General features: G+C 43.0%; 1 protein-coding gene and 1 pseudogene across 3 annotated transcripts in view; one reads left to right on the forward strand and one right to left on the reverse strand.

The window, feature by feature from the left end:
• The window catches only part of LOC129853969 (cadherin-23-like), a 565,813-nt gene that overhangs the window by 145,046 nt on the left and 394,827 nt on the right, over positions 1-25,940 (reverse strand). For all 3 annotated transcript variants that reach the window (XM_055920546.1, XM_055920536.1, XM_055920554.1), the window contains 8 exons: positions 17,816-18,005; positions 16,621-16,766; positions 16,015-16,234; positions 15,432-15,584; positions 15,113-15,226; positions 10,684-10,832; positions 6,389-6,449; positions 5,730-5,878 (listed from right to left, as the gene is read on the reverse strand). In XM_055920546.1, coding sequence (XP_055776521.1) covers positions 5,730-5,878; positions 6,389-6,449; positions 10,684-10,832; positions 15,113-15,226; positions 15,432-15,584; positions 16,015-16,234; positions 16,621-16,766; positions 17,816-18,005 — 1,182 coding nt within the window. The remainder of the gene's footprint in view (positions 1-5,729; positions 5,879-6,388; positions 6,450-10,683; positions 10,833-15,112; positions 15,227-15,431; positions 15,585-16,014; positions 16,235-16,620; positions 16,767-17,815; positions 18,006-25,940) is intronic.
• Positions 8,113-10,342, forward strand: LOC129853980 (uncharacterized protein C10orf105-like; annotated as a pseudogene).

Raw genomic sequence — 25,940 nt, forward strand, 5'->3', positions numbered from 1 at the left:
CCATGTTTCCGTAAAACAGATAATGTTACAATCTCCGATGTCTCTCTGGAAGGCACCCCTTGCTTGAATTTAGTCTACCTTGTTGTCAAGAGACTGGACATTGGCTAGTAGTATACTCAGGAGCAGTGGGCGATGTGCATGTCTACAGAACCTGACCAGGTGGCCGCTTCGTCTGCCCCTTCTGCGGCGCTGTTGTTTTGGGTTGACTACTGGAATTAGATCCATTGTCCTGGGTGGTGGTCCGAACTGAGGATCCGCTTCTGGAAAGTTGTATTCCTTGTCGTAATGTTGATAAGTTGACGTCGCTCTTATATCCAATAGTTCTCAATATTTCCTGGGGTAACAACGTAAGAAATAACACATAAAAAATCTAAATACTCCATAGTTTCCTAAGAACTTGAAGCAAGATGACCATCTCTGTCGGCGCCATCTTGCTTGCGCATATGAGATGAGAAATGCCAGAAATGTAAACATTATTAAAGTGACTAGTGTTCCATTCCTTTGTGTTCCATTACACTCTAAAATTGATACAACAGTAGCTAAGATGGGGAGAAATATGTCCATGATAAGGTGCTGCTCAACCTTTTTGCACTGTCAACAAGGCAGGACCTACAGGCCCTAGTTTTGTCGCACCTGGACTACTGTTCAGTTGTGTGGTCAGGTGCCATAAATATCTCTATCTCTCTGGGGTTAGGCCTAAGCATGTCTTCCTTTATACATACTGAACAAAAATATAAATGCATCATGTAAAGTGTTGGTCCCATGTTTCATGAGCTGAAATAAAAGATTCCAGAAAGGTTCCATATGCACAAAATGCTAATTTCTCTCAAATGTTGTTTACATCCCTGTTAGTGAGAATTTCTCCTTTGCAAGTTAATCCATCCACCTGCCAGGTGTGGCATATCAAGAAGCTGAGTAAGCAGCATGATCATTACACAGGTGCACCTTGTGTTGGGGACAATAAAAGGCCACTCTAAAATGTGCAGTTTTGTCACACAACACAATGCCACAGATGACTCAAGTTTTGAGGGAGTGTGCATTTGGCATGCTGACTGCAGGAATGTCAACCAGAGCTGTTGCCAGATAATTGAATGTTCATTTCTTTACCATAAGCATCCTCAAACATCGTTTTAGAGAACTTGTCAGTACATCCAACCCCAAATCAATTCAAAGTTTATTTGTCACGTGCGCCGTATACAACAGTAGACATAACAGTGAAATGCTTACTTACAGGCTATAACCAATAGTGCAAAACAGTTGTAAGGTGAACAATAGGTAAGTACAGAAATAAAATAACAGTAAAAAGACAGGCTATATACAGTAGCGAGGCTACATACAGACAACGGCCCAATTGAGGTAGTATGTACATTAATATATAGTTGAAGTGACTATGCATATATGATAAATAGAGAGTAGCAGCAGCACAACTGCAGATCACGTGTAACCACGCCAGCCCAGGACCTCCACATCCGGCTTCTTCACCTGAGACAAGCAACCCGGACAGCTGATGAAACTGAGTATTTCTGTCAGTATTAGAGCCCTTTCTGTGGGGAAAAACTCATTCTGATTGGCTGTGGGTGGGCATATATATATATATATATATACATACAGGACCAGTCAAAAGTTTGGACACACTTACTCATTCAAGGGTTTTTCTTTAGTTTGACTATGTTCTACATTGTAGAATAATAGTGAAGTCATCAAAATATGAAATAACACATATGGAATCATGTAATAACCAAAAACAAATCAAAATATATTTGATATTCTTCAAAGTAACCACCCTTTGCCTTTATGACAACTTTGCACACTCTAGGCATTCTGTCAACCAGATTCATGAGGCTTGTTGAAGCTGGTTGAGAAAATGCCAAGAGTGTGCAAATCTGTCATCAAGGCAAAGGGTGACTATTTTAAGAATCTAAAATCTAAAATATATTATGATTTGTTTGACACTTTTTTAGTTACTAAATGATTCCATATGTGTTATTTCATAGTTTTGATGTCTTCACTATTATTCTACAATGTAGAAAATAGTAAAAATAAAGAAAACCCTGGAATGAGTAGGTGTGTCTGTCACGTCTGCTCCCGCTCTTCCCTCCCCTGGCGCTTGAGGGCGGGCTGCATTTTCACACTCCTTCCATCAATTACGCACACCTGCCTTACCTCATCACGCGCTTCAGCGATATTGGACTCACTTGGACTCACTTATCATCTGTTTATTACCTCCCCTATACTTGTCAGTTTCCCTGTTCTGTTCCCTGCTGATGCATTGATCGTTTTTTGTCTTTGTTTTCTTGTATGCTGACACTGTTCCTGTCTCGTTCCATCTCCGTTCCTTATTAAATGTTTGACTCCCCGTACCTGCTTCGTCTCTCCAGCGTCAACTCATGTGACAGAATGCATTAGCCATCACACGAAGCATCGGGGAGTACTGGCTTCCTGTTGGTATGATGGCATCGGCTCTGGGTCGCCACCGATGGAACCGGGGGTGCCTAGCCAGCTTGTCGGGCTTCCACGTCCTAGCTGGCTCGAGAGGTTTCCTTGCCCCGGTTGGCTCGGATGGTGCCCATCCCACATCGGGCCTCACCTGGATCGTCAGTTCTTGTTTGCCCAGCCGGTCCAGGAGTTTTTTATATTTTTTATTTTTCTATTGGTTGACGTCGGGGTGGATTCCGCCGGCGATGGAACCGGGGATGCCTAAGCCAGCTCGTCGGGCTTTCACGTCCTGGCTGGCTAGAGAAGTTTCCTTGCCTCGGTTGGCTCGGCGGCTTCCCATCCCACGTCACTCTCCACCGGATCGTCGGGCTCCCTCGCTGTAGCAGGATCGACAGGCTCCATCGATGGCTTCCATGCCTCAGCCGGCTCGCCAGGCTCTCACGCTCCTGCCGGTTCGTTGGACTCCCACGCCCCAACTGGCTTGCCCATCGCCCATGTCTCGGCTGGTTCGCCCGGGTGGGATGCTGGGTGGCACCCCTAGAGGGGGGGAGGCACTGTCACGTCTGCACCTGCTATTGCCTCCCCTGGCGCTTAGAGCACCAGGCTGCCTTGCATCACACTTGCTTTATTGCATGCTGATGATGTTCCTGTCTTGTTACATGTCCGTTCCTTATTAAATGTTTGACTCGCCGTACCTGCTTCGTCTCTCCAGCGTCAACTCATGTGACAGTGTCCAAACTCTTGACTGGTACTGTATATCAAAATATCAAAATCACGCAGTGGACACCGAGGCCTTTGCTTGCAATGTGCTGATACATTTAGTGCTCAAGTCTCTGACAGCTGAACTATGAGGTGGAACATTATTGTTTTAGGAAAGTAGCCTAAAAAACTATAAAATAGGCTGTAAAGGTTTGCATATGCTAAACATCAAAACACAATGAATAGCTGTTTTTAAGGACACATAAATGTGGCTCATTTGGCCAACATCCTTTGTGTATTCATGGCGCTGGCTGTAGAATATCTGATTTCCCCCAAGCTGATCATTGTCTCCAGCCGGCTCTGATCGTGAAGTAAGAAAACAGGCAGGGAGAGTGAGCTCGTCTGTGTTGGTCAGCGAACCCTCAACTCTCTGACCCGTAGCCCTGCGTGACATCGAATGTGCCACAAAAGAATGCTGAAGTGGCAAAGTCGATGTCCAAGTTTATAAACACAGGGTCGCTACAGTTATTGTTATTTTGAGTTAATTCTATGAGTGGGAGGGTGTTACATTTATTTTACAGTGCAAGAGGAGGGTCATGTAAAATATGTTCTACTTTGGGGAGGGGGGTGCAGTTTGTTTTGAGTTTGAACTGCCCCTCCCCCCAGTACATTTTGATTTATAAATATTAATTATGGGGGTGGGAAAACATTGTTGCACCTGATCCAAACACTTTCTCACTAAATTATACTTACCAGACGTGTGCAGACATGCTCTAATAATACACTTAGATGGATCACGAGCAAATACAGCTCTAGACAGTTATAAGGCGCTGAGTTCCTGACGTCGACCCTGACATCGACCCTCTCTTAGCAGGTTTGTTGTGGTGCCATATTCTTTCAATTTATTAATTATGGATTTAATGGTGCTCCGTGGGATGTTCAAAGTTTCTGATATTTTTTTATAACCCAACCCAGATCTGTACTTTTCCACAACAACCAAGGAGTTTGGAGAGCTCCTTGGTCTTCATGGTGCCGCTCGCTTGGTGGTGCCCCTTGCATAGTGGTGTTGCAGACTCTGGGGCCTTTCAGAACAGGTGTATATATATTGAGATCATGTGACAGATCATGTGACACTTAGATTGCACACAGTGGACTTTATTTAACTAATTATGTGACTTCTGAAGGTAATTAGTTGCACCATATCTTATTTAAGGCCTTCATAGCAAAGGGGTGAATACATATGAATGCACCACTTTTCCATTATTATTATATATATATTTTAATTTCACCTCACCGATTTGGACTATTTTGTGTATGTCCATTATATGAAATCCAAATAAAAATCCATTTAAATTACAGGTTGTAAAAATGCCAAGGGGGATGAATACTTTTGAAAGGCACTGTATTCAGGATCAGTGTGGCGGAGGTGTTGTTACCTACCCTCACTACCTGGGGTCGGCCTGTCATGAAGTCCAGGATCCAGTTCCAAAGGGAGATGTTCAGGAGTATCTTATTTGTCGAAGGAGAGACGAGGGAGGACCTCGGATGCTTCTTTGTGGGTTGAGTAACATTGGTCTATCACTTTATTGCTCCTCGTCCAGAGCATCCAGAGCCAGAGCCGCCACCGTGGACAGATGCCCACCCAGACCCTCCCCTATAGGTTCAAGTTTTGCGGCCGGAGTCCGCACCTTGGGGGGGGGGGGGGGGGGGGTACTGTCACGTTCCCAACCTTACTTCCTTTATTTTGTCTTTGGTCAGGACGTGAGCTGGGTGGGCATTCTATGTTATGTGTTTCTATGTTGGGTTCTTTTCAATTAGCCTGATATGGTTCTCAATCAGGGGCAGGTGTTTTACGTTTCCTCTGATTGAGAACCATATTAAGGTAGGCTGTTCACACTGTTTGTGGGTGATTGTTCCTGGGTCAGTGTTTGTGCCACACGGGACTGTTTCGTTTGTTAGTTTGTTCCTGTTCGTGCGTTCTTTGTTGTCTGTAAGTTCCCATGTTCAGGTCTGTTTACGTCGTTTATTGTTTTGTAGTTTGTTAAGAGTTTTTCCGTCTTCGTCTTTCGTTAATAAATCAAACATGTATTCTACCCAAGCTGCGTTTTGGTCCGATCCATGCTCCTCCTCAGTCGAGGAGGAGAACGAACGTTACAGTGGCGAAGGAGAGATGTTGATAGAAGTTGGGCATCACGTGTCTTAGTGACGCAGAATTAAAATCAACTGCAACAAGTGACTTTTTTTTTTTTTACCAAGTTACACTTCTCAAAAGGTACCGAATTGGTGGAACGACCCAAGACTCCAGCCCTATCCCCTCTCCCTTCCCCTGCCTTGTCCCCTCTCCTCCCCCTCCCTTTCCCCTTCTCAACAGTATGGAGCTCCTCACCTCCAGCCCGGTCCCATCCTATGTTGTCTCCCCAGTCTCCCATTACCCTCCCCTGTCCCCTCCTCACTTGCAAGCAGCTCATTATCCTGCCCTGGTCACTGTTGTAGACCTCCATATCCAGCCCTGTCCCCTCTCCCTCCCTTGTCTCTCGTCAATCCCTGCCCACCCTCTCCCTCTCCTCTCTCATCATCCCTCCTACTCTCCTTACCCGTACGGAGCTCCTCATCCTGCCCTGGTCACTGTTGTAGGCCTCTACCTCCAGCACGTGGGAGCTGCTGCTCTCTCTGTCCAGAGCCCTCTGGCCCCGCATCACAAGCCCCGACAGCTCATTAATTCTGAACAGACCCTTACTGTTGCCTACACATGCAGACAGAGAGAGATAGGGAGACACACACAGATAGAAACAGAGAGAGAGAGAGATTGGGGCGGGGGGTGGAGAGAGAGGCAGAGAGAGAGGGAGATGGGGGAGAGAGATAGAGAGAGGGGGAGAGAGAGACAGAGAGGGTGTGTGAGAGGGAGAGGTTAGCTGGGGGTTGAGAGTGATTGCATGCAGGATGGTCATGAGTGTATTGATATAAAGTACATTCAAATATTAATACTAGAATATCACCAACATTGTAAAATGAATCTATCCAAATCAAGTGTTACCCACTTGACACTGCATCTTTCAAATGTCTCATTGAGCAGTTAAATGGCTAATACCGTATTACTTCAAATAAAGTTATGATTATGCATGCAGGGTATAATTAGCGTGCAGTGTTGACAGTCTTTTGTGTTTAGTTGTTTGTGTGCGGTGAGGCCTGAGAGTAGGTGTGAAAAGTATCACCACCTGGCAACTGGGAAGAGGATGGAAAAAGTTGTACTCACCAGAGAGGATCATGTACAGAACCCTGCCGTTCTCCCCCTGGTCTGAATCTGTGGCCTGCACCTGCAGACACAAACACATGTTAATAGCACAGACATATGCAGCCATTATACTCATTTACAACCACAGTGACTTGAAACCACACACCGATAGGCCTACATAGCTAAAGTACATAAATATTTACACATACGTACCCACACATACATGTGCGCGAACACAGGCATGCACACAGACACACACAGATGCTGACATTCATATACACATACACACACACGTACTAACATGCGAGTGACCCACCCCACCCCCTCCAAATTCTGTGTAGTCCCATGGTTGCCACAACAACTGCACCATGGCCCTGGCAACAAGTCCACAATGGAGATGCCTCTCACTCTTTCTCCCCCCCCTCTCTCTTTCTCTTTAACTCACTCTCTTCGTCTCTTTCTCACTCTCTACCCCATCTCTCTCTCTCCCTCTACCAGTCTACATCCTTTCTCTTGTTCTCTCTCTCTCTCTCTCTCTCTGAAAGGCAGGCATGGAGCCAGAGCAGCCAAAGACAAAAACACATCAGAGACAGCATGGCTCATCGGAGATAACTAGTGAGGCATGCTGAGCTGAGTAGAATATACTGAATCCAACCATGACTTCTGACTGGAGTTCTGAACTAAAATAGGCACAGAGATGTTGAAGCAAGATGAGACTGAGCAGACCCTGATCTTACCCTGCTTGTAGGACCTGTGGATATTCCTAGACAGATGCGTGCACAGGCATGCATGCACACACACACACACACACACACACACACACACACACACACACACACACACACACACACACACACACACACACACACACACACACACACACACACACACACACACACAAACACACACACACACACAGTCTTGTACAGCTAACCTTGTGGGGACATACAATTCAGTCCCATTCAAAATCCTATTTTCCCTAACCCTAAACCTAACCCGTACTCTTACCCTAACCCTAACCCAAAAACCTAAACTTTATCCTAACCCTAAACCTAACCCTAGCTCCTAACCCTACAACTAACCCTAGCTCCTAACCTTAATATTTAACTTAATTCTAACCCTAACACTAATTCTAACCTTAACCCTAAACCCCCTAGAAATAGCATTTGACCTTGTGGGGACTAACAAAATGTCCCCAGCTGGTAAATTTTTACTTTGTTTACTATTCTTGTAGGGACTTCTGGTCCCCACAAGAATAGTTAAACATGTCCACACACACACACACACACACACACACACACACACACACACACACACACACACACACACACACACACACACACACACACACACACACACACACACACACACACACACACACACACACACACACACACACACACCCTCCCTTCCTCTCTCTCTCTTGCTCTCTGTGTGAAAAGAGGGGCCCTGTTTCAGTTTCATTAGCTTTCTAAAGAGATGTAGAGGAGAAGAGAAAGTAGAGGAGATGGGAAGGGGTGAGACTGGAGAAAATACATACACAAAATGTGTTCAAACACACACACACACACACACACACACACACACACACACACACACACACACACACACACACACACACACACACACACACACCCTTCCTCCCTCCCTCCCTCCCTTCCTTCCGCTCTCTCTCTTGCTCCCTGTGTGAAAAGAGGGGCCATGTTTCAGTTTCATTAGCTTTATAAAGATATTTAGAGAGGAGAAGAGAAAGAGGAGGAGAGGGGAAGGGGTGAGACGGGAGAAAAGAGAGTAGAGGGTCAAATTGATGAATAGGGTATTACACAGTGGACTGCACCACTTTGGCTATAAAAGGGGTGCAGAGCTTCCCAGTTTGTGTTACTAAGCCCAGATGTTGTGAATTTAAGCATTTGCAGTGTTAGTGTTGGGAGATCATTTTCTAAGCTCTTAGACGGTGTTGGAAATGGAGCATTGTTTTAGGCTCTCCCAGTGGAAAACAAAGAGACTATGTTTTGATCACTGTCCTGTTACCACCTTGTCCTCTCTGTCCTCTTTCTTCTCTGTGCATTCCCTAACGCTCTCTTGAAAAGGCAGTGTGAGGGAGAAAAGGAACGTTGAAGCAAGGAAAAAGTTTGACTCACAGATGCTGGATGTGACTGAAAAAGGTAAAGTGTGTGTGTGTGTGTGTGTATAAAATGTATGTGTGTTTGCTGACATATGCTTATATGTGTTATGCCCACATAGGTGAATTTGTGTTTGGGTCAGTATGAGTGCATGCATCTAAGTATGGAGTCACAGTCAATGTGAGAGAGTAAGTGGATGTTGGACAGTGAAAGATGTCTGAACTCTCGGGAGTTTGTGGTTTGTTTGTGGGTGTGTGTATACTGTAATATATTTTGTATTTAATATTTTGCGTCTGAGAGTGTGTGTGTGTGTGAGTGTGTGAGCGAGTGTGTGTTGGGGGTTGGTGACTAACGAGATGATGGCTGCTCCAGTGGCCTTTCCACACAGCCTTGCTGGCATTTGGTCTTAAAACTAATTTCACGTCCCAATGTGTTTCTCCCTAAACCGACAAGGCACGTGTTGTCTCTACCGAATTAAAGACTATGACATTTGTGTGTGTGTGTGTGTTGCATCTCCTTCAGGGTATGATGGTAATAACCCCTCCTAAAAAAGCCTAAGTCAGCTTGGTTTAGCTTGGATAATAAGGCAAGACTTCCCATATCAAGAAAGCTGCTGAGGCACTCTGAAAGAGACTGGTGTACACGCATGCACGCACGCACACACTCACACACAGACTGCCCCCCACACAGAGATGTCCACACACTTCTCATCTAACCTCCTTTCTCATGACTTCTCTCCATTACAGAACTTGGCGACTATGAACACCACCAGTGACCTAGCGGTCAACATCTCTTCCACCCTTTCTTTCACAAAATCACCACTACTTTTCAACCTATCCAGCCTGCCCACCTCCCTCTCTTCCTCCCCCCTGCCATCAGAGCCTCACAACCCATTGCTGACCATCATGGTGGTGTTAGGCCTCTCCCTGCTCCTGGCTGGCTGTGCTATCTTCCTGGCCGTGTGTCGTGGGTCATCAGCCCAGACAGAGGAGGACTCAGATGGGGGTTGTAGTTCAGGCGAGTCCCTGGTCTGCGGGCCTTCTCTGTCATCGGAGCCCCAGCTCAAGCTGTGGAAGCGACTGGGCTCTGTACAGCGGTCGTTCACCTCCTCATTCAGACGACCGCCCCAGCGCAGGCCCGAGTGCAGCACCCACTGCTCCCCAACCAGACTGCAACCTGACCACAGCAGCTCACCCACCTTACCATGCGATGCCTGTTTGACTATGTTACAGAGACATGACTACGCTCTGACCGTGAGATGAATGCAGGCCTGGTCATGGAGATGACCGCTTTGACTGTAACTTGACCAAAGCACTCAGACTTGACCACAGTCCTGCATGTCCATGGATGTACTGCTAGCTAAACAATGACACTAACCCCTGACTTCAAGATAACCACATGGACTGGTGGAGTAAAGGTTATTTGGGCCATGTTGTTAATGACAAGAGAAGCAGGTGCAAGCCCAAGGTTCTTCCAAAAGGGATAACAGCCTAAGTGGATGATGTGAATTGTTTCGTACATTTTGATTGTTGTATTAGCTACAATCTTATGAAAAAAAGGGTTCCAAAAGTGTTATTCGATTGTTCCCAGGTAGAAACTTTTTGGGTTCCAAGTAGAACGTTCTGTGGAAAGGGTTCTGCCTGGAACAAAAGAGGGTTCTACATGGAACCAAAAGGGTTCTACCTTGAACCAAAAAGGGTTATTCAAAGGGTTATCCTATGGGGACACCCGAATAACCTGTTAAGGTTCTAGATAGCACCTTTTTTTCTAAGAGTGTAGAACAGTTTGTGTTATTATTTTATTGTATTAAATGTAGTTTGTTTTAGAAAATAAAAAGCTTTCTCAAGTTTGATTTCCTTTAGGTGCATAATGTTGTGTGTGTGTAGGTATATCCTTGTGTGTAACCATGTGTATGCTTGTGTGTATATGTATGTCTATGTATGCACATGTGTGTGTGTGTGTGTGTGTGTGTGTGTGTGTGTGTGTGTGTGTGTGTGTGTGTGTGTGTGTGTGTGTGTGTGTGTGTGTGTGTGTGTGTGTGTGTGTGTGTGTGTGTGTGTGTGTGTGTGTGTGTGCGTGTGTGTGTGTGTGTGTGTATGTGTGTGCACGCGTGCATGAGTGTGTGTGCGTGTGTACCTGTAATCATGTGTATGTGTATATACGTGCCGCGCGTTTGTCAGCCTGGCTGTGTACCTGCAGGATGCTGGTTCCTATGGGGACATTCTCCAGTATGCTGGTCTCGTAGCTGTTCTGGAGGAAGATGGGTCTGTTGTCGTTCACGTCCAGTACTTCTACAAACACTGTGGCTGTGCCTGTCCTCCTGCTGCCTGCTGGACCATTGTCTGAGGGATACACACATTTACACATTACAAAACTAACACTGTGTGTGTGTATATGTCAGTCAGTTTCTGAGAAACTTGGTCGTGAACATACTTTGAATATATGTATCAACAGTGGACTAATGAAGTAAGTAAGTCAAGATCTTTACAATCTTTGCAAGTAAAACTAACTGTATAATTCAATCAATTGGTGCGAATGAAATGGAACAAGTCTCATCCTCTAGATTCCTTGGAGTTCTAATTGATGAAAAGTTATTTGTCTGCGCAAAGTGATGAAATCTGTTGGTATTATCAGAAAGATTAGTGGTTTGGTTCATCAGGCTTGCTTCCTAACACTTTACTATAGCTTCATTTACACATATCTCATTTACTGTAAAATTGTCTGGGCCAGTACATATGCCTCCTACCTACACAAATGACTCATCATACAAAATACATTTGCAAGGCTAGCCACCTCCTCTAATTACCTAGCTCCATCTGCACCTTTGTTTAAGAAACTCAATATCTTGTCTATTTACCGCATCAATGTATGCCAATTATGCATTTTCATCTACAAATACTGTACCTCCCTGACAGTTTACCTTTCAATGGATTCTTCAGGGTTAATTCTGAAATCCATTTATATAAACACAAAACATTGCGATAACCTTCAGCCTCTCCACTGCCTCACCTCACCTAACCTACTGTAGTCAATTCTCTATCAGATACAGAGGTACCATACTCTGGAATTCTTATACTCACAGTGCCAAAACCTCATCATCCCTCAATAACTTCAAGCGAAGACTCTGGGTTAGCCTCATGAACCGAACTACTCAGTAATCTCCTCCATATAGCCCAACTCTCACACACTCACATCCACACATAAACACATGAACACACACATTTAAACAAAACATATACTGTTTATAATTTTTTGGGAACGCTGATCGGTTCATTTGTACATTTATGATTAGTGAATTTTGTTATCTGTTTAAACAAACCTTTTTTGTGTTGTACTTACGTATTGTTTATTGTTTGTTTGTGGTGTGGTTTTTATACAAGCCCTTTGGCTTCCAAACACATCTGGACACCGGTTTTTATTTTTGTTTTTATCTGTATTGTTGTTTATCACTTATTTTATTTGATGTAAATAAATGAAACCTTAATCATTAAAACCATACAATAGAAACCAAAAATGGACACAGTCTGAGTCTTTGTAAATCCCATGTTTTAGAACATACCAGTGGGGTACTCAAAGTTCAGCCATGTTCAATCACTTCTGAGGTAGTTACATGAGTACTCTCTTCTCTGAATCCCCCCCCCCCTCTAAATATATACTCACAGTGAGGAGTCTGAACGGCCCTATCAGCACACACATGGTCATCCCAGGACAACTCAGATAAACTCAACAGTTTCAACAACAACACGAAACCTCAGACGTTAGCTGCATCCCAAATGGCATCCTATTCCTTAGAAAAGTCCACTACTTTTCACTAGAGCTTTATGGGCCCTGGTCAAAAGTAGTGCACTAACTTCTTGAGAATACAGGGGGTGCTGTTTTCACATTAGCATAATTGCCTCTACAGATAAAACTGCCTCTTATTCAATTATTGCTGTTACTATATGCATATAACCATATGCCATTGGATAGAAAACAAGCTATGGTTTCTAAAACCGTTCCAATTTTGTCTCTGAGTCAAACACAGGTCATTTCACAGCACTTTCCCTGAGCCAGAAAAAGATTGCAAGATGTGTATGCTCGCTTCAAAGCTCTGCCTATATATGGTCACGCGACCTATGACCCGAAACACACTTCCTTCTTCTTCCTCTGGGTGTCTGGAAGACGTCAGAGGAGAAATTTTTTGTTTATCTTGTACTGACGTGAAATAAGACCTATTTCTTTAGCGTGACCGACAACTTCCGGTTTCCTGAGATGTGCGTTTAGAGAAGCCATTGACTTTTGTTATGCTGACGTTACGGATGAAAACTATCTCCGTGTCGAAGTTTGTTTGATACATGTGACCATATCACCGTAATGTATGTTTTTTCAATATAGTTTAATCAGATTATTAGAATTTTTTCGGGAGTTTTGCCGTGTTCCGTTCTGTGAGTTTTTTAACTTTGGACAGAGCCGTGCTAGTCGACCAGTACCCAGGCTAAATGAAGAGGGAAAGTTGCCATTGTGAATGGATTGAACGACTCATCAGGACTAAGGACACCTTGATCAACATTCTGATGAAAGATCAGCAATAGTAAGACCCAATTTACGATGTTATTTCATATATCTGTCGTGCATGTGAACTGGTCGCGCGCGTCCAGCTGGTTCTGGCTGGCCTGGTTATGCTAATTTAGCGCTACATTTTGTTTTCGCTATAAAACATTTAAAAAATCTGAAATATTGTTTGGATTCACCAGATGTTGGGCTTTCAATGTCTGTACGCTGTGTATTTTTTCTGAAATGTTTTAAGACAAGTAATTAGTTATATAACGTTGGTCTCTGTAATTGTTCTAGCTGCATCAGCACTATATCAGATTGCAGCTGCAATGTAGAACTGTGATTTATACCTGAAAAATGCACATTTAAAAAAAAAAAACTATGCTATACCATAAATATGTTATCAGACTGTCATCTTAAGAATTTTTTTGTTGGTTAGTGGCTATCAATATCTTAGTTTTGCCGAATTGGTGATAGCACCTGATGGAGTAAGAAACTGTTGGAGTAAGAAAATGGTGTCATTTTGCTAACGTGTTTAGCTAATAGATTTACATACTGTGTCTTCCCTGTAAAACATTTAAAAAATCTGAAATGGTGGTTTTATTCACAAGATCTGTGTCTTTCATTGGGTGTCTTGGACTTGTGATTTAATGATATTTAGATGCTACTATTTAATTGTGACGCTATGCTAGCGATGCTAATCAGTGTGGGGGGTGTGGGGGGTGCTCCCGGATCCGGGTTAGGTACTCTGTAGAGGCTAAATAGGGAATAGGGTGGCATGTGGGATTCAAGCCTTCTTGGTCTCTCTTTGGGAAGGTTATGAAAAGTAACTGTCTTTTTCACTAAGTACACCAAGGGTTCAGAGAAAATGAAAGCAATCCTGAACAAGCACTGGCATATTCTGCAATCAGACTATAAGCGTGGTCGCAATATTGGAGATAGTTTGGTGAGATCTGACATGCCCCCTCTGAGCCTATTCAGACACTCTTGACACCTATCCCAAATGGGAACTACAAATGTGGCTCATGCGCACGATGCAATAGCACTATAAAAACATCTTTCTTCAGACAACCACACGCAGGTCGAAAGATCCCTGTTAGGGCTATCATCTCATGCAAGACCAAGTAATCTATCTCATCACCTGTTCATGTGGAAAAGCCTATGTAGGACAAACGAAAATACAATCAAAACAACACATAGCTGAACACTGCAGCTCAATCAGGTGTAAGAACACTGACTATCCAGTAGCAGCTCACTTTGTTGAAGCTAACCATCCCTCCCTCAACCATCTCCTCCCTCAAATACACAGGCATTGAGCATGTTGCACTACCAAGGAGAGGAGGTAACATCGAGATCCTACTACTACAAAGGGTGTCTTACTGGATATCTTATCTAAAAATATTGACCCCTAGTGGTCTGAATATTGACTTTGATCTCAGGCCCTTCTTATGAACACATTTTCCTCTTATGAACAAGTCTTATAAATGTAAAAAAAAATGTACAGCTTATTAGCGCATACCTAATATGTTCCCCCTGTTGATGATGTTCATTATATATTAAGGTTGAACCAAAAGATTACATGTAACAAAAACGATATACAAAATTATTATGTGAAATTGAATGAAACAATAATGTATGTTGATGCTAATATGATGTACACTATTCCATTATGTTTCTATATGATAACAATAGCATAATATATTTAATATGTCATATACAACTTTTTTAAAGTTTCATTAATTTGAATTAACTTAATCATTATGACACACCCCTCACTATTGCCATTGGTTACAGTAATTGCACTGTGTGTCTACATAACCTGGTTCAAGTATTCATGACATTACCCTGAGGAAGGCACAGTGATGCCGAAACATTGGTAAATACCCATTAAATTGCTGGGAGATGACACATGGAGTGTGTGACTTTCTTTATTTTCATAGTTTAAAGATTATGAAAAGGAACAGAGACCGTTGCACAACAAGACTTGCATGCATCACTTCTCGCTTCTCAATCTCACAGATGTACAAAAGCTCTAAATACACAGAGTAGAAAGAAAGATGAAAAATGCTCTTATAGGGCTAGGACTTACCGATAGCCTCTATGACCAGTGAGTATGTAGCCTGTGTCTCTCTGTCCAAGCCAACCACAGTCCGAACCACACCATCTCTGAAGCCAACACTGAATTTACCATCCTGGTTACCACCTGCAGAACACAACACACATATGGTGGAGTATTACATGTATATCTCGGCTATTCACTTATACACATGAATGAACGCAAGTATACATACACACACACATACCCATAAACAAGTAGTAGCACATTCACATAATACAACTCTACGTCTTTCCCAACCACTCACACACACGCACACACAGTCTGCCATGGCCTTAGTTTGAACTCTGACCTGTGATGAAGTAGCTGAGCTCGGCGTTAAGGCCGGCGTCATTGTCGGAGCAGATGAGGCGAGCCACCACATGGTCCCTGGGGACGCTCTCCTGCAGGGACACGTTGTACACCTTGGGGAAGAAGGTGGGGGTCTCGTCGTTGACATCTAGGACTGATGGACACAGAGTGACAGAGAGACAGGCAAGCAGACAGACAGACAAAGAGAGACACATTGTTTCTTGTAAAATAACTTTCATCATGATCAATAGGCAGACAAGACAAGCAACACATTTAACAGATTGTCATTCCACTCCCAGCGCTTCTAAAATATATGCTTCTGACCAGGTATGAGCAGGTATTATGAGGTATGAGCAGGTATTATACTAAGCAAATTACTGTCTTGAATCAGTCTTTATATGGTGTAAAATTTGAATGTTGGACCAGCCATGACCTGTATTCACAAAGCGTCTTAAAGTAGGAGTGGTGATTTAGGATCAGGTCCCCCCTGTCTTAGTCATTATGATCTGAAAGGCAAAACTGATCCTAGATCAGCACACCTACTCTGAGACAATAAGTGATTACAGGCCCTGATGCTTGCAAACCTGTGATGGTAAGGGTGCTGGTGGAGGTGCGTGGGTTCTGCCCTTGGTCGTACGCCACGATCCTCAGGTGGTACAGGCTAATCTGCTCGCGGTCCAGAGTTGCCGTTGAGTACAGCACGCCCGTGGTGGTGTTGAGATAGAAATCAACTCGTGGCATGCCCACCCGTAGCCCCATGGTAACCATACCATTCTCCTCCTGATCAGGGTCCTCCACCTGGATCTGATGGAGAGAAGAGAGGGATTGCGAGAGAGAGAGGAGGAAGGGAGTGGAGAGCGAGAGAGAGAGAGAAGAAGGGAGAGGAGAGGAGGAGGAGCAGAGGAAAGGATGGAAGAAGGGAAGGAGAGAAGAGTAAATGAAATGAGAGGAAAGGGGAGAGGGGAGATCGGAAGAGTAAGATGAGATGTGGGGATAAGAGACAGAGGGGACAGACCGGGAGAGAGATATGGAAGTGGTGGGGAGAATAGAAGTGAGAGGAGGACATGACAGACAAGGGAATACAGAAACCAAGAAAACATTTTATTAGCCTTCACACACTTCCATCTGATTAATCTGATACAATTACACAAGTATCTAACTCTAATGACATATTGTAATGGTGTACTGACCTTGAACACAGAGGATCCACTAGGCAGGCCCTCTGGCACCTCGGCCACAAAGGGCAGGTTAAGGAAGATGGGGTCATTGTCATTAAGGTCCAGCAAGTTGACGTACACCGTGGTGCTGACTGAGGAACGCAGTGGAGGTCTGCCAACTGGAGTGGGCACCAGAGGTACAAACACAGCATTTACAGGAGCACAAAACTCCAATAAAAGTTTTACCAGAGGTGGCCTAGGCTAGCTAGTGATAGCCAACTTAGCTTCAGCCGGCTGGGGTGCAACCGTGGCAAAGTTGGTTTGACATTAGATAGCCTGGGGCTAGTTAGGGACCAACAATAAATTACACAATGTAAATGGGACAAAGTTAATATTTCAAAAAATGTTGCCTCATTAAATGCGTTTAAAATTTGAATTTCTACAATTTATAGTTGCTTTGAGTTTTTTAAGTCACGTAAATTTGGAGCCATTGACATTCAAAATATTGTGTAATTTACTGATCGTCCCTAATAGCCCCATGGGGATATCGAATGTCAACCAAATTGACCATGGGCATTACGATCGGGTCGCATGCAGCTGCGCTCCGAATTGATGATTACTTTGGTGCTGCCAGCTGTGGGCATTTGGGCAGGATTGAAATAAACCCAACCCAAGGAAAACTGTTACGGTGCCCTTCATTCTTTGACATTGCATTTTTTCCTATCATTTCACAAATCTGTTTTGGAAGAGAATGACTTTATAACCAAAATTATCCTATTTAAACTTTGTAGTCAATTTTGACCTTAGAATAAATGTTTCTGACTCATATCGATGCCACATAAGCCTTTTTCTAAACGAGAAGTGGCTTTTTGGGGCAGTTACTCTTTAAAGTAGAGACTCATATATGAACGCACACTGTAATTTAGATACAGATATAGTATAGGCTGACAGACTCTTCAGCCCCAGTCACACACACAAAGAAAGAAAGAAAGAAAGAAAGAAAGAAAGAGAGAGATAGAGATAGAGATAGAGAGAGAGAGAGAGAGAGAGAGAGAGAGACACACAGAGACACACAAAGACACACAGAGACACACAGAGACACACAGAGACTCACACACACATAGACAGAAGTCTCAGTCCCAGATAAACAGCTAGCCAGCCAGACACACAGAACAACAAACCGACCGACCAACTAACAGACAGAGTTCTGGCATGGTGTGGGACTCACGATCGACAGCAGACACGATGATGGTCCTCATGAGCTGGGTGTCTTTTGGGTTGGACCTCTCTCTGTCCAGCACGGCCCCGCTGGTCCTGATCTTGCCCGTGCTGCTGTTGATGGTGTAGAAGGGGTTCTCTGGACTGATGCTGTACACCACTGTCCCATTTTCCCCAACATCTGGGTCTATCGCTAGCACCTGGAAGGATATATGGGGGGTGGGGGATGAGGGGGGAAGGGAAAGTGGGGAGAGGAAGGAGATGAGAGAAAGGAGGAGGGAGGGGAGAGAGGAGGAATGATGAAAGAAAGAAGGAATGAGTCTTAGTGGGGGAAAATCTGACACTTTACATCTCTTCACCCCCACCGGACAACAACCTGATATCTAACGTGATAGGTAATTTATACGCTGGGCCGAGAGGGCGGCTGATTTTTTAAAAGAGCTGATCAATTATTCACCACACTGACGAAGAAAACGCTGGAAACTGGTTAATTGGTCATTAGAAGAACAAAGGTTTGACAGGTCTTGAATTATTAAAAGACTAGGTAGATAGACATCTCTGAGCCGTACATTGATTAATTAAGACTAGGCGCCCCGCTAGCGGGACAACTTCCGGTGAAACTGGAGGGTGCGCAATTCAAATAAATAATCATAAAAATGATGGCTATTAAACATTTAGGTACATATAAGTGTCTATTATCGGTTGACAGCTTAAATTATTGTTAATCTAACTGCACTGTCCGATTTACAGTACCTATTACAACGAAAACATGTCATGTGATTGTTTGAGGACGGCGCCCCACATCAACATATTTTTCCACCGGCACAGGTTTCATAAATTAACAAATAACGATTAAATATTCACTTACATTTTGAAAATCTTCCTATGATTTGTCATCCCAAAGGGTCCCAGCTATAACATGTAGTGTCGTTTTGTTAGATAAAATCCTTCTTTATATCCCAAAAAGAAGGTTTAGTTGGCGCCATCGATTTGAGTAATCCACTCGTTCAACATTCAGAGAAAGGAATCCGAAAATCTACCCCTAAACTTTGTTTCAACAAGTCAAAATATGTTTCTATTCACTCCTCAGATACCCTAACATGTAATCACACTATAATATTTCTTACGGAACGAAGTATGCTCAATAGGAAACCGATTTTAGCAGGTGCATCTTGTCTTCATGGCGTGCGCAAACACGAATTTTCAAGACTTTGTCCCTGTACAAAAACTGATATTTCTTATTCGTTTTGGAAGTTACAATCCTGAAACCTTGAACATAGACTGCTGCCACCCTGTGGAAGCCATAGTAGTTGCATCCAGGGAGCTAATTTCCAGTATGCCATTATACTTGCCATTCTAAGAGGATGGTCTCTCAAAGAAAAACATTTCCGGGTTGGTTTTTCTTTGGATTTTCTCCTACCATATGTATTGTGTTATATTCTCCTACATTATTTTAACATTTCTACAAACTTCAAAGTGTTTTCTTTCCAATGGTACCAATTATATGCATATCCAGGCATCAGGGCCTGAGCAACAGGCAGGTTACTTTGGGCATGTCATTCACGTCATAAGAATTATGAAAAAAATGAGAAAGAGAGGAGCGAGAGAGGGAGAGAGAGAGAGAAAAAGAGAAAGAAAAAGATAGTGGACAGTAGTGGAAGGAGACGTAAGGGTGAGGGGAAACTTATTCATAGGTAGCCCCAAAGTCCATTTAAATTAATCAATCTAAGTCTTAGGAGAGAACATAACATTATAATATGCTGCATCGCAGTGCTAGCTGCGCCACCAGAGTCTCTGGGTTCGCGCCCAGGCTGGACTGGGTTCGCGCCCAGGCTCTGTCGCAGCCGGCCGCAACCGGGAGGTCCGTGGGGCGACGCACAATTGGCATAGCGTCGTCCGGGTTAGGGAGGTTTTGGCCGGTAGGGATATCCTTGTCTCAGTATGTAAAATGTAATAAAATGTATGCACTCTACTGTAAGTCGCTCTGGATAAGAGCGTCTGCTAAATCACTAAAATGTAAATGTAATGTAAATGTAACTATGAAAAACATTAGCCTTGTCTATTGAACTGTGGCCTCCACTTACATAGATATCAGCAGTAAAGAGAATTTTGTTTTTTAATTAGGTAAGTAACCTCATTAGAGATTAGATGACCAATTGTGTGTGAGTATGTGTGTGTGTGTGTGTGTGTGTGTGCATGTGTGTGGGGGGAGGTTGAAAACTGTTTGACTGTGTGTGTGTGTGTGCGTGCGTGCGTGCGTGCGTGCGTGAGTGAGTGAGTGAGTGAGTGAGTGAGTGAGTGAGTGTGAGTTGTAGGGCTCTATCCTTTTCCCAGGGCACTGCGACCAAATTCATCTTCTCACTGTGCTTAGCATGTGGCACACATCAAGCCTTTGTTCAGAGGGGGGCAAGGGGGATGAGGGTGAGTACCCTCAGAGCACCAATGTAAGGGAAATCCAACACTATGAAAAAGTGCATCCAACGAAAGGGAAAAGTGTTCACATTAAAGTACATAGGGAGGAAGTGAAGAGACGGAAAGACAAACAACATTCTATGTTCCAACACCACCACTCGTTCTTTCATCTACTCTTTATCGCTCTATTCCTCTCTCGTTCCACGATGATGGATAAAGTGCTCAAATTAAAGACAGATACACATGGAGGGAGTGAAGAGAGGTAGAGCATCCAAGAAAGACTACTACAGTGGTTGCTCAACTAAAAGTGTTGAGATTTATGCTGTGGGACTTAAAGGTAATTTGTGGTTTAGTACGGTTCTCTGTGTCACTGATTCACTGCTCCAGACCAGCGCAAGGGGGAGTTAGAACACTGATTATGCTTACTGGAAAATACTCTTTAAAAATTAATGGAAGAGGCAAGTGGAAGGGAGAAAATACATAATTCAGAGGTCAATACAGTGCTTGATAAATCAATGAGATTATTATTTTCACTGAATCCTCATTTGGGTATTGGTTAGACTACAATTACGGTGTGGAAATGTTAGGATTATTTTGTTCTTACTGTAGTACTGTAGCCTACTCCCTACAGCCTACTCCCTAGGTTGTACAGAGCTATTATGGGCTATTAGCAGAACAATAGATACTTTGTGCAAGGCAATTGATCAGCATTAAAAACATTGTAGATTGTGCCTCCCAAGTGGAGCAGTGGTCTAAGACACTGCATTGGAGTGCAAGCTGCGTTACTACAGATGCTGGTTCAATACCCGTGCCGGCTGCGACCGGGAAACCCGTGGGCTATTGGTTTCTCTCCCTCTAAAAACAGAAATCAATCAATCAAACTGAATTTATTTGCAAATTAGTAAGAATGTCTCACCCCATGTTCAAGAATGGCCATTTTCTCACTCACTTTCAGTTATTTGAAAACAAAATAATCTCCAAAATATAGTTATTTTTTAAACAAGCCATAGAAAGTTGGTTGCAATTTCAGTTTAGTCCATCCGAAAAGACAGAACAAATAATACAACAACTATTGTGGTTAAACTCAAATATACTAATTGATAAAAAAAAACGTTATCAATTGGAACCTTTAACAAGTGGAAAGGGGGAAAAGTATTATTATTATTAACCCTGTTTTTCACAAGCGTCGCAGGCTGTGAATTCGGCAAACAAAGTTTCTGGGATGGGCTATCAGCCAGACATTATATATTGGTTATATTGGTCATGGCTCCCGAGTGGTGTAGTGGTCATAGGCACTGCATCTCAGTGCAAGAGGCATCACTTTAGTCCCTGGTTCAAATCTGGGCTGTATCACAATAAACTGTGATTGGGATTCCCATAGGGTGCTGCACAATTGAGGAGGGTTTGCCTGGCCGGGATTTCCTTTTCCAAAAAATAGGCACGGTTGGCTTTTGTAATCTCTCCCTCTATTAAACAGAAATAAATATTTTGGCCTAAATAAATATTATTTTGGCATTTATTCAGATTACAATTGCTCACTTTCGGTTATTTGAAAATGAAATAATCTCCAAAATATTGTTGTTGTTTTTTAAAGGCGGGAAAAGTAAGGAAGTTCTCTGTTGGCCCTGGAGGCCTTTTGAAAACAAGTTTTCACAAGGGATATTAGCAGGACAATAAACACGATATGGTCCCAAAAACACCTCTCTGACATAGGGTCCAGCATATCTCTTGATGATGATCGGGCACGGGCCGACACGGGCTGCTTTATATAATTAACATTTCATTATTTATAGATTTTTCCATATTTTCTCATTGTTTCTGTGATCAAAATGTTTTATTAACATTTGAATTAAATTCTTTAACCTCTATGAGATCGGTGACCCCCCACGGGACGGTTGAGCTAATGTGCGCTAATGTGATTAGCATGAGGTTGTAAGTAACAACAACATTTCCCAGGACATAGACATATCTGATATGGGCAGAACGCTTAAATTCTTGTTCATCTAACTGCACTGTCCAATTTACAGCAGCTATTACAGTGAAAGAATACCATGCTATTGTTTTAGGAGAGTGCACAGTTATGAACTTGAAAATCAATAAACAAATTAGACACATTTGGGCAGACTTGATACAACATTTTGAACAGTAATGCAATGGTTCATTGGACCAGTTGAAAACTTTGCACATACACTGCTGTCTTCTAGTGGCCAAAATCTAAATTGCGTCTAAACTGGAATAATACATTGTGGCCTGTCTTTTGCATTTCAAAAATGATGAGAAAAAAAAAAACAGTTTTTTTTCTTTGTATTATCTTTTACCAGATCTAATGTGCTATATTATCATATATTATTTTCACATTTCCAGAAACTTCAAAGTGTTTCCTTTCAAATGGTAGTATTTAGAAAAAACAACATTTTTAGGACGGGCTATTAGCAGGACAATATACTTTTTCCTTTTATTCAGATTACAACCGCTGACTTTCGGTTATTTGAAAATGAAATCATCTCCAAAATATAGTTATTTTTTAAACAAGGACTGAAAATTAGATCATGAACTCTGCAAACAATGTTTCCAGTCCAAGAATGAGATTAGTACATTACTGTAATTAATACATTCGTTCAATACATTGGAATACAAAATGAGCCATCCATCAACCCGTTATGAGCCGGAGATGAGAGGATCACAAAAACTAAAGGTATGTTCGTTTCAGTCCATTTTCTTTAAAACAAATGTGTATAGCCTATCAATGTGTATGAATACTGTGTAATAAAATCGATAATTGTGTACTAAAAACGTGAATGTGTTTTTGCAGAGCATACAACCATGCCGACAACCATCCGTGGAGATCAGTGGACAAATGGCTGCACCGAAAAAAAAAACGCATGGTTCCACAGAATACTGGGATGGATCCCGAGGCAAATGTGGCTTCTTCATCAACATCTTTATGCATTCGGAAATAAAATAATGAAACAACTACTCTCGCCAGCTTTGATTCATGCCTGGGCCTGCAGGACACGGATTTCTTTGTTTGTCAGACAAATCATTCGGTCGAAACTACAGAACAGTTAGCAGAACAATTAGAAGGACAATATATATTGGTCATATTGGTCATGGCTCCCGAGTGACGGAGCAGTCTAAGGCACTGCATCTCAGTGCAAGATGCATCACTATAGTCCCTGGATCGGATCTAGGCTGTATCACATCCAACTGTGATTGGGAGTCCCATAGGGTGGTACCAGGGGCGAAAATCTGATATCAACTTTGGAGGGGACAATTACATTACATTTTCTCAAGAGCAATTCCTGAGGGGGACACCAAAAGTAGTGCTGTAACACATAGCCTACGTTGTAATATGTTAAATGTATATTGAGGAACCATAATCAATACTACTGGATAATTGATAGGTACAGTAGTTAAGTGACGGGTTGCCCCAACTTGTTCAAATGTTTAAATCATTATAATACTACTACTAATAATAGTTATAGCAGTGTTCCTTATCAGTTCAGTATGTATGCAGGTATTTGTACTTACAACCAGCAATACCAAGAAAGGCCAGTAGGTGGCAATGGTACTGTACACTGTATGGGTGCAGTTTTCGTAAATACAATGAACATGGTGTGATCTCGTCTAAAATAATCTCCATTGAGAACCATCACAAAGTTGGTCTCCACTGGCCTGAGTCTACTACAATAGTTTTACAAGAACAAAAAGATACAAATAAGTACAGTTCTAAAAGCAAAATAACTACTTCAATGAATAACCCAAATAAATCAAACAAAATATCCTTCAGTCAGTGTCTCAACTCTTCAAACAGCAGCTATGGACAAGTATGTCACACAAAGTATGCCATTTTAAATAAAATAACATTAAATAAATAATTAGTAAGTGTAGTCATGTACTAAAAACTGAAAACTACTAAACAAAAGAACAAATATCATACTATACACCAGGGGTTCTCAAACAGGGGTCCTTGGACCCCTAGGGGTCCCTGGTGTAATTGAAAGGGGTCCGTGAAATCAAAAAGTGTAATGAACATATTCAGTACCACAAGGTTTCCAGTAACTTTACATATAATATAGAGGGGGTGGAGGTCCCTGAGGACCGCTCAAAACCTTGCCTGCCTTGTCTCAAAATATACAGCGGTTCCAGTACCCCAAAAAAGGTTGAGAACCACTGCTATACACATTACTGAACAAAATAACTGAACATATGTTTGTGGGTTTCAATGGATCCAACAAATTGCTGGCAGATATTTTCCCTCATGAGACTGTCCAGCCTGTCTTTATGTACATTACAGACAACTACGCCGTTCAGTATCTCTTGGCCCATGCTAGCCCGTAGCCAAGTCTTTAACCTGCGGAGTGCACTGAAACTCCTCTCAGCCTCACATGAAGACACTGGCACCACAGACAAAATTCTGATCAGCACCTCGACTTGGTCAAACAACCCCCGCACCTCCACTGGAAGCCTCCTGAGGACCTCTGCTGCCTCTCCACTGCTGCTACAGGGGTATTTGTTGTGAAAGAGAGGGATCTGCACTGAAAGAGAATCTATGTTCACCTCTGGGTACTGATCTAGAGACTCATCCAACTCCCCAGTGAGAAGCGCTCTTTCCAACTTTTGCAGGACGTTTAGACTGTCCTGGTCAAAACGGTCGCCAAACTGAACCTCCACACCATCCAACACTTTAAAAAATTCTGCCCTATAGTGATCCACTGCTTTGCCAGCAAATCGTCTTGAGTGCGTCTCAATGGATTCAATCAATGTTGTTGCTTTCTCATACAGTCAAAGGTAGCTTTAGTCATTTCTCTTGCCCCTAAGAGATGACCGCACACACTCGACTGCAGCCTGCATACCAGAGACAGTCTGAGTTTTCTTCTGCAGTGAAATGTTTAGACATTCAAGCTCTCCAAGAACAGCAGAGGCAAGTGTGAGGCCCAACAAAGTCTTGCCTTTGCTGAAGTGCTCGAATAAGCCACTGGCAGTTGAAGCTGTCTTGGATGCAGATTTTGCCATCTCCTCTAGGCTGCTTAGTACCCGCTCATACTGCCCTAGCACAGCTCTAATAGCAGTATTCTGCACAGTCCACCTTGTTGGACATAGGGGTTTCAGGGTGGTCAGATTTGTATCTTGGACGTGACAATTGATTCAAACATGCTCTTAAACTTTCCTGACTGGCCATAGAGGACACCTAACTGATGGACCCAAGAAAGGGAATCCCGGATCAGTGGGGGGGGCTGAGCAGCCAGCCTGTGTAATCAGATTTACTGTGTGGTCCACAATGTACATAGAGGGCTAATGTCTGCTGCCTCCTCACAATTGCCTGTGCACCTGTGTATTTTCCTGCCATGTTTGAGGCACCATCGTAACTCTGCCCACGTAAGCCAGACATGAGCAAATTGAGCCTCAACAACACATCAGTTGCCACTTTCGCAATGCCCTCACCTGTTGTCTCCGACACCCTGTATAGCCCAATAAACTCCTTGTGAGGGACAAGGTCATGGTCAACATAACGCAGACAGACACTCTCCTGTTCAGCACCAGAGACATCTTGGGTACCATCAACAATTACTGAAAATTGTACAATCGGAAGAGACCTAATCTCAGCAGCAATGACTCGAATGACTGTATTGGCCATGATGTTCAGAATTTCATTCCGTGCTTTGGGGCCTTTGTACATTGTGGTGCGCTCTGTTAACCACTTCAGTAAAATGGGATCATCC

The sequence above is a fragment of the Salvelinus fontinalis genome, chromosome 1 (genome assembly GCF_029448725.1).
Source record: "Salvelinus fontinalis isolate EN_2023a chromosome 1, ASM2944872v1, whole genome shotgun sequence".
NCBI lineage: Eukaryota > Metazoa > Chordata > Actinopteri > Salmoniformes > Salmonidae > Salvelinus > Salvelinus fontinalis.